Genomic DNA, 14372 nt, shown 5'->3' with positions numbered 1-14372 from the left:
ACAACACATTCTGGGGATGGACAAAGGACAAGAGCCTTGAGTTTGGGGATTGGGTGAGCAGATCATGGATGGCAGTAGTAGTCAGTTGTAGTCCATAAGGGGTGTCTATAGAACCTGAAAGTAGAGCTTTCTATTTTGAGAATGAAGTCAAAAGATGGGACAGATAAAACAGTTACGACCCTCATCTTGTGGACTGAGCAGGCTCATCTAAATTCTAAAAGGGCTTGCCAGGGCTTAAAAAAAAAAAAAAAAAGTCAAGAGGTCATAGAGTTAAACAGAAAAAAAAAAGTCACTGGGTCTTGGAGCTCCATCATTCTCAAATGGTAGTATAAGGAATTAGAAAAAAGTCCCATTTTTCCTGCCAGACAGAGAAAGGTAGAGATTATCGCTTCATATGAGATAGCACCTTCCAAGTATCAGTTGTACTCTATTATGGTAAAATAGGTAATGAGCTGAAGAATAGAAGAAAGATAATGAAGATCTGTCCTCCTGGAGTAGGAACTTTTAAGTACTAAGAAAAAACATCTTCCTAACTCTCATACTCTTCCAGTTACTAACTTAACTCTTGGCTCTTCCTCCTCCTCCTAGCTAAAATTCATGGCATTTCCCTTTGTTGGCTCCTTTTCTCACCACTTGCCACCCTCACTGATTTCTCAACCCACTTCATTCTTACTCAAATCCTATCACTACACTGAAACAGTTCCTACTTAAACTCATCAATGATTTCCAAAAAAGTTTCCCTAGGGATTTCTTGCTTAGTCATTTGCTAGCATTGAATAATGTCATTCACGGTTTCACTGTTTACATACTATTTTCCCATAGCCCTTGTATCTGTCTTTCTTCTTCTCTTTGCCTTGAATATTCATACTCCCTTCCTTGGCTGTTAAGTGACTTTTTACTGGTTCCTTCATAACTGCACAGAATTTTTTTAGGTGATGTATTTTCCAAGCATTTTTTTTTAATGAGTTGTTTTCCAAAATTGTATTTATCAGACTGATCTTCTTCTTTTTTCCAAGATACACACAATCCCATATATGTACATAAATATTATGTATATGACTTTACTGTAAATCTCAAAATTTGATGATATGAGTTTATTAAAGGATTTGTTAAAGGTTATGAATCAACAGCCAGATAGAGATACACAGGTCAAGGAGATTCCATGTCTTCTCCAGGTATGCCATTCATTACTCATCTCCATATGTTCACCAACATAGAGACTCTCTGAAACCCATGTCCTTGTGGATTTTTATAGAGGCTTCATTGTATAATGACTTAGTCTTAACTAAGTCTTTGGCTGTTAGCTGATTCAACTCCAGCTCCTTCCTTCTTCCAAGAGGTCAGGGGGTGGGACTGAAAGTTACCATCCTTTAATGGTTGGTCCTCCTGGCAACTAGTTCCTGATCTTAAGTTACTTTCATTAATAAGACATCCATTTCACCTTTTATGTTTTCGAAGCATGTTCAGGAACTATAGTTGAAGACCAGATATATCTGGGAGATATATTTTGGTCATCTGAACCATGAAACATATGTCATAAATCATTTTATCACAGAAATACAAGGGATTGTCTCTTGATTTGGGGTCCTGCATATTTCTAAATTCAGGGATTAGTTCTAGTAGAGTTTTGGAAATTCCTTAGGATTTACTTTGTAAGCAATAATGTCTCCCCAATAAAATCAATCTATGTACCCTTTATCTATTTTTCTGTTCTTGTACTGGCTAATGTTGAGTAGAAACTCAAATTTTAATGTTGAGAAAAGACTTTGTTGTTTTGTTCTCAGTCTTCAAAGAAAGTGTTCATCTTTTCCCATTAGGTAGGATGATAGTTGAAGGCTTTTTTATAGATGCCCTTTACCAGGTGGGTGACGTTTCCTCATGTTACTAGTTTACTAGTTTACTGAAATTTTTATCATGGAAAGGTGATGAATTTTTAAAATGCTTCTCCTTTATTTATTGAGATGGTCATATTTTTGTCTCTTATTCTGTTAATATGATACATTGATTAATTTTTGAATGTTAAATCAACACCACATTGCTGGAATAAGTCAAATTGATTTATTGAGTGAATTTTGTTATCCTTTTTGCATATCGCTAATTGATTTGATAATATATTTTAAGGAATTTTTCATCTCTGTGTTTTCTTTTGTTGTTATGTCTTTGATTATTAGGATATCTGTAGTATTATAAAATTATTCAGAAAGTATTATTGTTTCTTTGAATTTCAGAAAGAGTCTGCATAAGATTGATATTATTTATTTTGTACTATTTGACCGAATTCATTAATGAACCTATCTGGACCTGGAATTTTTGTTTAACAAGGTTTGGAATCACAGTGCCAATTTTGGTAATCTTTAGTGTCAGTTTTGGTAATCTTTGTTTTTCAAGGCATTTATCCATCTCATTTAAGTTTGAAAATTTATTCATTATTCACAATATCCTCTATTCTTCTTTTAATGTATGCAGCATGTTTCCCTTTTCTTATAAATTAATCCTAGTCACAAACACAGCTTAAGAAAGGCCAGGTTTCAAGGTCCATTGTTTACAAGATATCTCCAATTCATGATTGTGGCAAGACCTCTTCCAAGATGTATTTTCGTATCAAAGATTATTTTAAAGTTTATTTACAATAGTGGAATAAAAGTGAAGTGTGTGTGTGTGTGTGCGCGCTCATGTGCGCACACACACGCTTTACACAGTTGGATTGTTGAGCCCTTCCTGAGATGGCAGGGGAAGACCTTTCTACATGGACAGCCTCCCAGGCTGGATTTCTCAATGCCCTTTAATATGATTATTATTTCATGTAACTAGGCACATATTTAAAAATTTACTGTCTTCCATAACACATTGTGTTGAAGTTTATAAATGGAAACCTTACATCAGAATGGGAAAAGATGAGCTCTGCAGTCATACAGATCCAATTCTGACTTGTTAGATGTAGACATGGATATTTTAACTTTCTTAATGTCTGCTTGATCATCTATAAATAGGGTTTATAATAATCTACTTTTAGGAATGCATTAATAATTACTCAAGATTATGCAGAGTTCCTGGTGCTCCGTTACTATCAGCGATTTCTGTTATCATTAGGTTGACCTTCTCTAGACATATACACCTTATCAATGGGGACATTTGTGGGTTTCCTCAAGATGAATTCAGATTAAACATCTTCCATCCTCATTTTAGATCATCATCTAAAAGAGGACGTTATCACTAGTTTTATTTGTTTGTGTTTAATTCTGATTGCATGCTCCCTGTGGCAGTTTCTCTTTATGGGAACTTTGTTTCTGAGGGTTGAGGAAGTAATTAGATGCAGGATATTGTTTCGTTCCTTCAGGGGAGCACTGAATAAGAGAATTTCTAAAGTTTAAATGATCTCCCAGAGATCATTTAGAAAACAGTTCAAGATCATTTAGCAGACATTTATAGGGTTATTCATGCTACAGTTTTTCTGGAACTTTCTAGCATCCATTGCAGTTTCTCCTCAATTATTTTAAAAATGACTATTTAAAAAGAAACTCACAGAGAAGAAAGCATTCTCAGTGCCTCCCCAGCCCCCAACCAGTAACACAGAGAAGAAAAACGTAGAGGACCACCACTAGGTGAAAAAGTCAGTCTACATAAAAGAACACAAAGAGCCAGAAGAGAGATAATTTGTCACATGTTTTTCTACGTAAGGGCAGGTTTTCATTAACTTCATTTGTTTCTTTTTGAGAGAGAATAGTTATGGTTAAAAAAGGCTCCATATTAATATGTGTAGAAATCAAAGTAAAATTCTGCTTGCAAAGATTATCTAACACACCTGGATCTTGTGATGTATAAAGCAGCAGAGTCCATCCAACGTGTGTTCTGAGAGAGCAAAGGAACACATGGATCTGTCCTGGCCAGCAGCATGGAGATAAAAGCAACAGCTGAATAGTCTCAACAAAGAGGACCACGGAGTCTTAGTTAGAACCAATACAGGGCTATGGTGTGCTTGTTGGCACATTTTCCTCTTAAAAAATTATGCATGCTGAATTTTATTGTTTTGCTCACTAAACTCTATCAATCTTCATGAGCTTATAATTAAGAAAATATTACACTTGGAAGGACTCCCTGCTATTATCAAATAACTTTGAAAAGAAATGGAGAAGTACAAGTTGTTTAACTGTTGTTACAAATTCCAGCCATATGAAATGTTAATGTAAGACCACAAGGGATTCTCACTGTGTTTGTATGCATTTTATTTTTTTAGATTTATTTTAAAGATTTTATTTATTTGAGAGAAAGAGAGTGAGTGTGAGCTCCAGTGGGGGGAGGAGTAAGGGGAGAAGGAGAAGCAGACTCCCCACTGAGGAAGCCTAAGGGGCTGGGGGTTGGGGGGGGGGTGCTGGATCCCAGGACTCAGATCAGGACCTGAGCTGAAGGCAGAGGCTTAACTGATGGAGCCATACCCGGCACCCCTGTTTGTATGCATTTTAAAAGGCCAGACTGGAACACAAAATGGGTTTCAAGCAATTTCATAAGAATAAATAGCAAGGATCAGAGAATATTTTATTTATTTTTTTATTTGCTTCACTCAAGGTTTCCACTGACCAAACCTGAGAAACAAAATCTACTAAAAAGCGCTAGGTAGCTAAGTCCTATCTGTCCCTGTGGCAGCAGATGGCAGTATTGATGCATGAAAAAAAATCTTTTCAGGTTACTTTCGCAATTACCTGTTAACGTCTCCCCTCTCTAAAGTGAGGTATCTGAGCTGAACCAGAATTCCTAATCAGATCATATGGTGGTTGTCTTGTTACAGCTCTTCTTTGCCAGCTTTATTTCTCTCTCCTTTTAAGTAAGAGCTGGCTTTTGTTGTTAGTTTGCTTGTTTTGTTTTGTTGTTAGGAGCAGTTTTAAGTTCACAGCAAAATGGAGCAGAAGATACAGAGGTTTCCCAAATGTCTCCTACCTCCACTTAAGAAGTACCGCCCCATTATCCATATCCCTCACCAAAGTGATACATTTGTTACAAGTGATGAACCTACATGGACATAGAATCATCCAAAGTCTATAGTTTACCTAAGGGTTCACTCTTAATGTACATTCTATGGATTTAGACAATGTTTCCAAATGCATCATATAATGTATGATGACATGTATCCATCATTATGGCATCATACAGAGTATTTTCACTGCCCCAAGAATCCTCTGTACTTTGCCCATTAGCCTCCCAACACAGACCCCCACTACCTCCAGGCAATCGTTGACCTTTTTACTATCTCTCTGATTTTACCTTTTCTAGGATGTCATATTGTTATAGCTTTTATGGTATGTAGTCTTCTCGTTTGGCTTCTTTTACTTAATAATATGCATTTAAGTTAACTATTTTTCATGGCTTCATATCTCATTTCTCTCTTTGACACTGAATAATATTCCATTGTCTGGATGTACAACTTCTCTTTCATAAAGAGATATCTTTTCCATTTGTAGCTCTCTTTAGACCTTGACAAAAATGGGATTTCAACTTCTTTCCCCGCCAAACTCCTTTTCAGTACTCAACTGTATTACTCTAGAACATACTTCAATTCAGCAGACATTCTTGGGGAAACAGGCTCTCAAGCCTCCCCAGGCCACAGGCGTTCAGAATACTCTCCTTCCTGTATCTTCTAGTTGCTTCTCCAAAGTGGAACTTCCCTGAGTCAGGTGGCAATAAAGAGTCTCTGCTCCCTTTAGATCCCTGGAACATCATCTGTAGTTCAGAGAAAGTGGAAGCCGCTGCAGCCTGCTTCACAGCCTCGAGGGCCAGGACAGCAGACCAAGTCCAGGATTAGCGCTGTGGCCGCTGAAATAAAGCAGATCCGAGCCAGACGGAAAACAGCCCGGATGCTAATGGTTGTGCTTTTGGTGTTTGCAATTTGCTATCTACCAATTAGCATCCTCAACGTGCTCAAGAGGTAAAGTTCACCTATTATTTGAAAATAAAGTGGCTGTCATTTCTTGGTTCTTAGTGAAGAAGTTTTTTGTTTTTTGTTTTTATTTTTTTATTCTTTTTTTTTTTTTTCTTTTTCCTCCTTAAGCCAGAGAAAAATCTAAGCCCTTTGCCTAGATAGTGTCAGGCCAGATAACTCATTGTGGTGTTGTTCCTAACAGGTAACTGGGACAGCCTTTTAGAGTGTGCAGACCCTACATGCTTTTGTCCGTGGAAGTTCTCTGTTGAATGGCAGACACAAAAAAGATGTTCCCCTGACCTCTTTAAGCTAATTGCTGAGCCTTAGATGGAAAAAAAGTTCTAATGCAAAAATAATAAGTAAACAAACAAAAAACAAACAAAAAACCCAGAAGCCAAAAGCAAAACAAAACAAACGAAAAAAACCTCATTTACAGCTTGGAGTTCTGTTTTGATCAGAACAAATGGGGTTTTCCAAAACTTTGTTCTCATACATAGGGAATTATGACACAATTCTATCTAAAAGATAAAAAAAAAAAAAAGATAGAGGTCTTTTTTTAGCATTCGTTATACTAATTAGTATATTAATTATACTAATTTTATTTAAAAGGGTATTTTTTCAGAAGTAAAATAAATGTATAGGGGAAGGGGGAAAAAGGGGCATTTGTGAGTGCACACACACACAAATGGAATCAGGGCTCATACTGTGTTTTGAATCTTTAAATAGAGAGAACAAAGCCATTTCCTCAAGTCACTGAATCAAGAGCTCAGGATGACTATTAATAAAAATTAGCATGTAACTTTTCAGTGAGAGAAAATGTGTTATTTGTTAGGCTGCAGATACACTGTTAAGTTAAAACAATGGACCGACAGGAACAGCCAATGCAGGGGCTGTGGTACACATGAACTTCACAGCCAGCCAACTTTATTGGGAATTATCATAACTGTTGCAAACAGACTGGCCCCAAGGTAATAGTAATTTTGTTTATAATAGGCTTCGAACTTAAACTAGGATTGCTCTTCTCACTTTTCCCTGATTCAGAGTCAATATCATATTCCTCACAGCTGGAGACTCTGGAGAGCAGCAGCTTTGGCTGGAGTCACACACTAAAGGTGGTATAACCAGCTACAACGATTTCTCATTCTTCTTGGCCCTTGTTTCAGATTGCTTAATAAGTCTTCCAATGGAAAATGAACTTTTGTTTAGTAGTATTATTTAGAACAGATGCAGTCTTAAAGGCATGAGATTTTCAGCAGCTTGGGGCCGTGAGATAGGTACTGGCTCACAAGAAACTGTAAGCTACTTTGCCCTCCATAGCTTTTCATAATTTCAGTCTTATTTTTCTTGATTACAGAAATCCCATACGAATTTATTCTGGTCTTGGGCTAGATGCTGTTTTCTATTCTTAAGAACCTTTTAAACATGCTATGATACTGAAGGATTTTCTCCTTTTTTTTTTTTTTTTTTTAACTCTTTGTACTTTTATGGTACTCAGTCTAAATTCAACAAAAGTCAGATTTACTACTCTCTGGACTGCTCATTGGGATTCCCTGAATCTCGCCACTTAGACGGGTCCTTTAGCTAGTTCCAAATATCTACTTGTCCGTAATAGTTCTCTTCTTTTTAAGTTAAAGACCTCCCTTTCCAATGAAAATAAATAGCTAGGAAGAAAGTCTACGTTAAAATATTTTCAATTTTTTGAGCATTCTGCTCTTTTCCACAAGACTTGAGAAAAATTTGAGAAAAACACTCCTTTTCTTCAGATGCTTACCTCTGTGTCTGCCCTTGTAGGTTATGCTTGTATTTCCTTTCTCTTACTAAGACATTCCTAAACTCTTCCTTAAAACAATTTTTTGCCTGACTAGTTAAAACCAACTTCTTTAAAGCAATTCTGGTTTGTCTAGGATTTCAAAGATATATTATGCTAGAGGGTCAGAACATACCATTAATTCCATTTGTCCAGGTTATTCCACTCCATATCATATTTTTGTAAAACTCCAGTACTCCACAGAGGATCACTTGATTCCAGAAATGCATTTCTATCATGGCCACCGTCATGTAATCAAATTACACAATCAGTGGTGCAGGATCGTGCAGGAAATGCATTATCATCTTCAGCCTGTAAAATTTATTGAGTAGTTAGTTACCAGCTACCTGATATTGGCTAGTGGATTAAATTTGAAAGATGAGATATTTCTGAGCATGGAACAAATCTTAAAAATGATGTTTAAGGGTAAAATAATGAAATATTTTTCAGAGTTTAAAATAATAAATAAAAATACTAAAAACTCATGTATTTTAAGAAGTTACCAGAACTTTGCCTACAGAAAACTAGTTTCCCTCTGACTGTAATGAAGTCCCAGAATTCAAATTTCAAGAAGGCTGGGAAGATGGTAGTTGAAAAAAATGTGATACTTTGGTCAGTGCACAAAGGCAGGTAGGAAGAAAGACTCAAAGACTGCAGTTTAGGAGGCTTTTTAAATGACACACAAAATGGAGTAGTAACAAACATTGTTCAATTTTATTTAGAAACGAAACAAAAGAAGGGACATAGAAATATATTTGACTTCTATTCTCTTACTCATCAGAAATAGTATTGCATTTGTTGTTTAAAGGAAAGAGAGATCATTCCTGCTTGATTTTGCCTTTGACTTGCTAATTGTGCCATGGAGACTTTGTTCAGGTACCGACATTTTTCTAAACCCAATATGGCGCCATAAACCAGTGCCTGCTGCAGAGGAGGACAGGAGTTAATTAGGCAGCTTCCATCAAGGGCTGCATTCACCCAGGAATTTCATTATTTGAAATGTACTTTTCAAAATCACACTGGATTTCCAGTGATTGTTTTTTGTTTTGTTTTGTTTTTCCTACAGAGTATTTGGGATGTTTACCCACACAGAAGACAGAGAGACTGTGTATGCCTGGTTTACATTTTCACATTGGCTTGTATATGCCAATAGTGCTGCGAACCCAATTATTTATAATTTTCTCAGTGGTGAGTTGTCAACTGCTCCTTCCATGTAAGCCACAATCCTTACCAAGGATGAGGGATCAATGACCAGAAGGTTTTGAACACTCTTGAAATGTGTGAAGAGCTTAATTGCTCTACAATGAGATTTTTTCCCCCCAGATCTAATTTGACTTGAGGTTTTGCCCTTATGAGAGGGAGCACATGTTACCTAACTCATCAGAGAAAATCATCCAAGGCATTTTCCCACAAAATTTAAAAGAAATGTTGAGTAGGAGGAAAGTGAAAATTGTGAAAATTGAAGAACACAGAATCCTGTTTGCCATACATTAAATTTATGATTTACCAACATGTAAAATAATTTTGTCTGAAAGTAGTACAGACTTGCTATATTATTTCCTTTGCCAACACTGAGATTGCCTCACTGAGATTGAACTGGAACCCTTCCACTTTTGGGTATTTTTCTACATTTACATTTCTCTTGTGAGTAACATCTCTTGGGGTTATCTCAAGATTTCTCACTGACCACAAAAAAATGACTTTACTTCTAAATAACATACAAGCTAAATGACACACACAGACATACATCTGTAACTGATTTAATCTTTCTCGGTGTATGAAACCAATGTAATTGTAAAAATCATTTAACTAGTTGTTTTATTTACAAACATTTTGCCTGACTGACCTTTAGAATTGTGTTTTAATTAGCTACATCTGTACACTGTCTTCTTCTCTAACCAGTTGGCTATTTCTGTTTCATTGCTATCTCCAAATATATGATAATTTTAGCAATTCATTTTACTGTGTACTTAATAAAGTATGTGTATTTTCCAACTTCATCTTTGGCCTTGTAGGTTATATGGGTTATTTAAAAAAAAAAAAGGAAGAAGAAGAAGAAGGAGAAGAAGAAGACAAATGACCAGTAAATTAGATTTTTTTAAACAATTTTCTTTGTTTTTTCTTCAATCATGGCGTATATACCCTATATATAAATATGTATAAACCTGCTTTATTTCACCTTTCAGAGACTCAGGTGATATATATGTGGGGTTTGTTTTGTATTGAATTGCCCCTTTTCTTGCCTTCCCCTGCCATACCCAGCCCCTGTCTCCAGAATAAAGACGGCATTAGATCGGAGATAACCAGAGACAATTCACTGTTCATGTGCTAGGTTTGAGGGGTCGAGGGGCCATGTGGAACTGTGGCTTTGGAAGCAATGAAGAAGCTGTTGCCTTGGGATTAGAGATGACTAAAGCCCTGAGCCTTGCACTAAGCAGATCAAACTTCCTAGAAAGTTACAGGGAGAAGTGTTTGAAGTCAAGGCCACAAGTCAAAGTGCGCTTGTGGGGTGGATTAAGGCAGGGAAGGTGGCTGGAACCCGTGGAGACCTGGGATGTGCCTGCAATTGTCCAAGTCCCTTGAACATTCACTTCTCATGTAATCAATCACCTGCTCTGGTGATGGAAGCTCAGAGAAGAGAAATGATGATTCCCCATCCTGTTCATTTATCCTTAAAAAGGTGACTGTTTCATTTTCATACTTCTCCAATTTCATGTCAGTGATTTAAAGGCAAGAAATAACTTCTAAAGTAGGTAATTTTTTTCTTCTGTTTTTTTGTTCTGCTTCATGCAAATTATGAAACTTTAAGAAATTTTCTATATATGTTAAGATTTTTTTTCTAGATTCTTTGTTGAACTGAGTGTGTCAGTAGACCAGTTTCTTCAGAGTCCAGTGCAGGGGTAATTTCTGTACTGTCGTGGCTATATACAACACAGGTTTCATCATTTTTGAAATTATTAAATATCTCTGGACATCCTACTAATGATCACTTTCTTTACAGCTATCTGTAAAAACCCACAATCACAAATGTAGAAGGTTTGACTCTAAAGAAAAGAAACCAACTCCAAACATCACACATGAAAAGCAGTTACATTATTTTATGGAAATACCTTATTGTTTCAAGAGTCTACCAAACTTCCAGTAACCCAATTTCCTCTTCCTATTTCCCCCTTTTTGCAAAATGTTGTACCTCATTGTTGGTTTGGCTCAAGGGAGCTACTGGGTTATATCCTATTCATGATTTCTTGAACGCTATTTATGTGTAATTCTTTTTCCTTTCATTCTCCCTGGTTTGCCAGGAAAGTTTCGAGAGGAATTTAAAGCTGCATTTTCTTGCTGTTGCCTTGGAGTTCATCATCGCCAGGAGGACCGGCTCACCCGGGGCCGAACGAGCACAGAAAGCCGGAAGTCTCTGACCACCCAGATCAGCAACTTTGACAACATATCAAAACTCTCAGAGCAAGTTGTGCTCACCAGCATAAGCACACTCCCAGCAGCCAATGGAGTAGGGCCCCTTCAAAGCTGGTAGAATTTTCATTCATAGGACAGGGATATCTGGGTAAAACTATTCTTTTTTAAAAAATCTCTGTACACACAAACTTTACTATCCTAATGATTTGAAGCTAAAATTACTTTGTTGAAAAATTTTTAAAAATTTTCCTTCTTTCTCTCTCTCTTTCCTTCTTTCTCTTTTTAAGCTATTACTCTTTGGAAATAAAAAGAAAAGTCAGTTTAAAATAATTTCTCAACTTTTGATTTAAACATGTTAGAAGTTTGACTTTCAACTGAATTTTAGGCTATTCACTTTTAGCTTTATGTCTTATAATTTGTGTCAATTAAATGTTTGAATATTTTTAATTTTAATTGTTATTTTACTCTCTCACTTTCAGCTTTGTTGCAAAAAATTACCAAGAGTAATCCAATGATTTTCTTTTAAAAGAAGTAGCAATTACTAACTCTGAATTCACAACAGACATGTTAGCTGATTTCATAGTTTAAAAAAAATTACAAAAGACTGTCATTATGATGTGACATCTGAGAGAATATTTATATACAAAATAGCATATTATATTAGGTAATCAAAAGCTATCTTTCAAAACTATTCAAAAATATATACTATTAAACTTTAATTTCCATTCATTTGATCACCCATTTACACAATTGTCTCAGGTTCGTAACCTTACCATTGCTCACATTTCTCATCTCAACATATGGCCAGTAAGACTATTAACATAACAATTTTGGAGTAACTACAAATACTAACAATCTCCATCTCTAAGAAAAGACTTCCATATTTGAGAATATGGTAGAATTCTTTTATGGGTAGAACCCATAAACATGTCACAGTTGGCCTCGCTGGATTAAAATAAGAATGCAATTTACAAAGGAGTAGTGGACTACTACGTCACATATGGGGACAGTTACTACTGTCGTGGAGATGTGATGATAAATATTTGCATTTATTTGAACTTCATAAACATTAATCAAATACAAGCACCCACTGTGCTAGGTGCTGGAGAATGAGGTAGAGACGGATGTACACGTGCCTTCACAAGAGCTCTCGATTACTGAGGCACACATGTTGATAGAGTTTACAGGACAGCAAAGCATTCTGGGAGGCAGATTCAAACGTGGGTGGAGCAGTGAAGCAACCAGCATGGGATGTGGGCAGTAAAGTTGTCCTGTTTTGTTTCTGATTCATTACAGTGACATGGCTGATGTCAGCAAATTCCGTGCAGGCCTGCAGGTGGTTAGGAGGGAGGTGCTGGCTCCTGACTCACACACAAAGAACTAGCCACTTGGCGTACTTTGTACAAGTGGGAGAGCTGTGATCCAAAGCACTGAGTATTTCCACCTTGTCCCTCCGCAAAATGCTTCTAATTCAAATATTCACTTGAAAATTGAATTGAAAGTAAGAGATATTCATGAAAGTTGCTCTTCTTCTCGCATGACAGCAACAGGTATCCTTATTTTTATTGAAACAAAAGATGTGGAGCATAATATTTAAGAAAGATTTTTATAGACACTGAAAATTATCTCATTCATTGCCTGCTATTTTCTAACCCATCACTTTCCAAAAGAAAACACAAGCAAATTGTCCACAAGTCATTTTCCTGTTTTAAAATTGGGGGCTACCTTGTGCTTTCTTCCTACTCAAAGCAAAAAACAACCCTCACAGACAAGGTTTATTGAAATTATATTCCTAATTATCAGAAAGATCATGACAAAAGCAAAGTGTTATAACTCTCTCCTCCTTTCCCTTTGTACATTTGAGAACTTTCTTGTTTATGCTGCATGAGAGGAGTGTTGTAATATTCAGATTGTGGGGGGAGCTAACATCTTAAACAGTTTGAGGATCCCTTAACTAATATTGATAATATGCCTCAATGCCTAAGTAGTATCAGAGAATAAGAGCTGAATTATAGACTGTAATATATTCTAGTTCTTTATCATTTAAGGAGAGAGATTGAAGGACAGAGAGAAAGAGAAAGAGGCTCAGAGAGGCAGTCATTGTATGACTGCCTGTTAAGAACAGACTCAGAAGTCAAGATGCCTTTGCTCTAAATCATTGATTCTCAAAATGCAGTTTCTGAACCATCATCATCAGCCTCACTTAAGAGATTACTAGACATGCAATCTCAGATCTGCTGAATCAGAACCTTTGGGGGTGGCACCCAGGACTCTGTGTCTTAACAAACCCTACAGGTTTTCCCAAAACACCTGGAAATTTGAGAACCCCTGCTCCAAATAACCACCTGGCACCTGCTAATTAGCCCACGCAAAATTAAGTATTTTACTGCACAGGTATCTGCCACAGGGACCATTATCATCACTCCTGTCAACCTGGTTGGAGGTCTGAAAGAAGAGCCTGAGTATGAATGTGGAACATCACTCAGTGTCATCTTATTCAAAGAGATAGTGGTTTATGAACCAATTGTTCTGCATGACCAGCACAGTGTGAGAGAAGACTGGTTTTAAAGCACTTGTGTACTTTTACGGATACCTGGATGACTTGAGTTTCTAACTAAAACTTTTAAAACTCCAATTTTATGTACACTGACTAAAGGCTAAGTCTTGTGGGAGCAGATAGTTTCTAAGAATGATCATTGCCTGGAAGGAAAACAAACACACACCAGTACTTGCAAGAAACCGTGTTGATGGAATAGCAGACTGTATGCATTGCTTTCAACATGTTAATTCTCGAGCCCTTCTGAGAGGTCTGGATGGAGTATGGTTACCTTCCTAGGACAAGTGGTAAAGAAAGATTTGTTTCCAAAGCCTGCCAATCTTATGGAGCAAAGCGTCAACTTCTCACCTCATTATGTGTTAATAACACAAATGAGAGACTTCTTATGAAATGAATGTGTTGCAACTGTTTTATTCTCTACATAGAATATGCATCTGTCTGTTTTGCTATATTTTAAAGATTTAATGTAAAATGTCACTAGTGTTACTGAAATTTTGTTATCAATAAGGATGAGATCATTTTTTTGAATAGAGAATCCATTTGAACTTCATTATTTCTGAATTTCTGCAAACCCATGAACACTTTGATATTCTAATTCATTCATTCTTGGCAAAAGATGACTCCTAGTTTTTGAGGAAAATGACTTAAATGTTCCAAGGCTTCGATCATTTCCTTGATATCAAATA

At 36.5% G+C, this 14372-nt stretch overlaps 1 protein-coding gene across 1 annotated transcript in view; it reads left to right on the top strand.

Annotated features, from left to right (window-relative positions):
- Window positions 1–13578, top strand: part of LOC111152380 (hypocretin receptor 2) — a 108164-nt gene extending 94586 nt beyond the window's left edge. Inside the window, exons 5-8 of the mRNA XM_022510908.1 lie at window positions 5697–5917; window positions 8785–8906; window positions 11018–11243; window positions 13524–13578. Coding sequence (XP_022366616.1) covers window positions 5697–5917; window positions 8785–8906; window positions 11018–11243; window positions 13524–13578 — 624 coding nt within the window. The remainder of the gene's footprint in view (window positions 1–5696; window positions 5918–8784; window positions 8907–11017; window positions 11244–13523) is intronic.
- The last annotated feature ends 794 nt before the right edge of the window (window positions 13579–14372 follow it).

The sequence above is a fragment of the Enhydra lutris genome, unplaced genomic scaffold, assembly GCF_002288905.1.
Source record: "Enhydra lutris kenyoni isolate GAN:26980312 unplaced genomic scaffold, ASM228890v2 scaffoldscaffold28, whole genome shotgun sequence".
In the NCBI taxonomy this organism is placed as follows: Eukaryota; Metazoa; Chordata; class Mammalia; order Carnivora; family Mustelidae; genus Enhydra; species Enhydra lutris.
The sequence above is the reverse complement of the archived record's forward strand: the minus strand, read 5'-3'. Positions and strand labels throughout refer to the sequence as shown.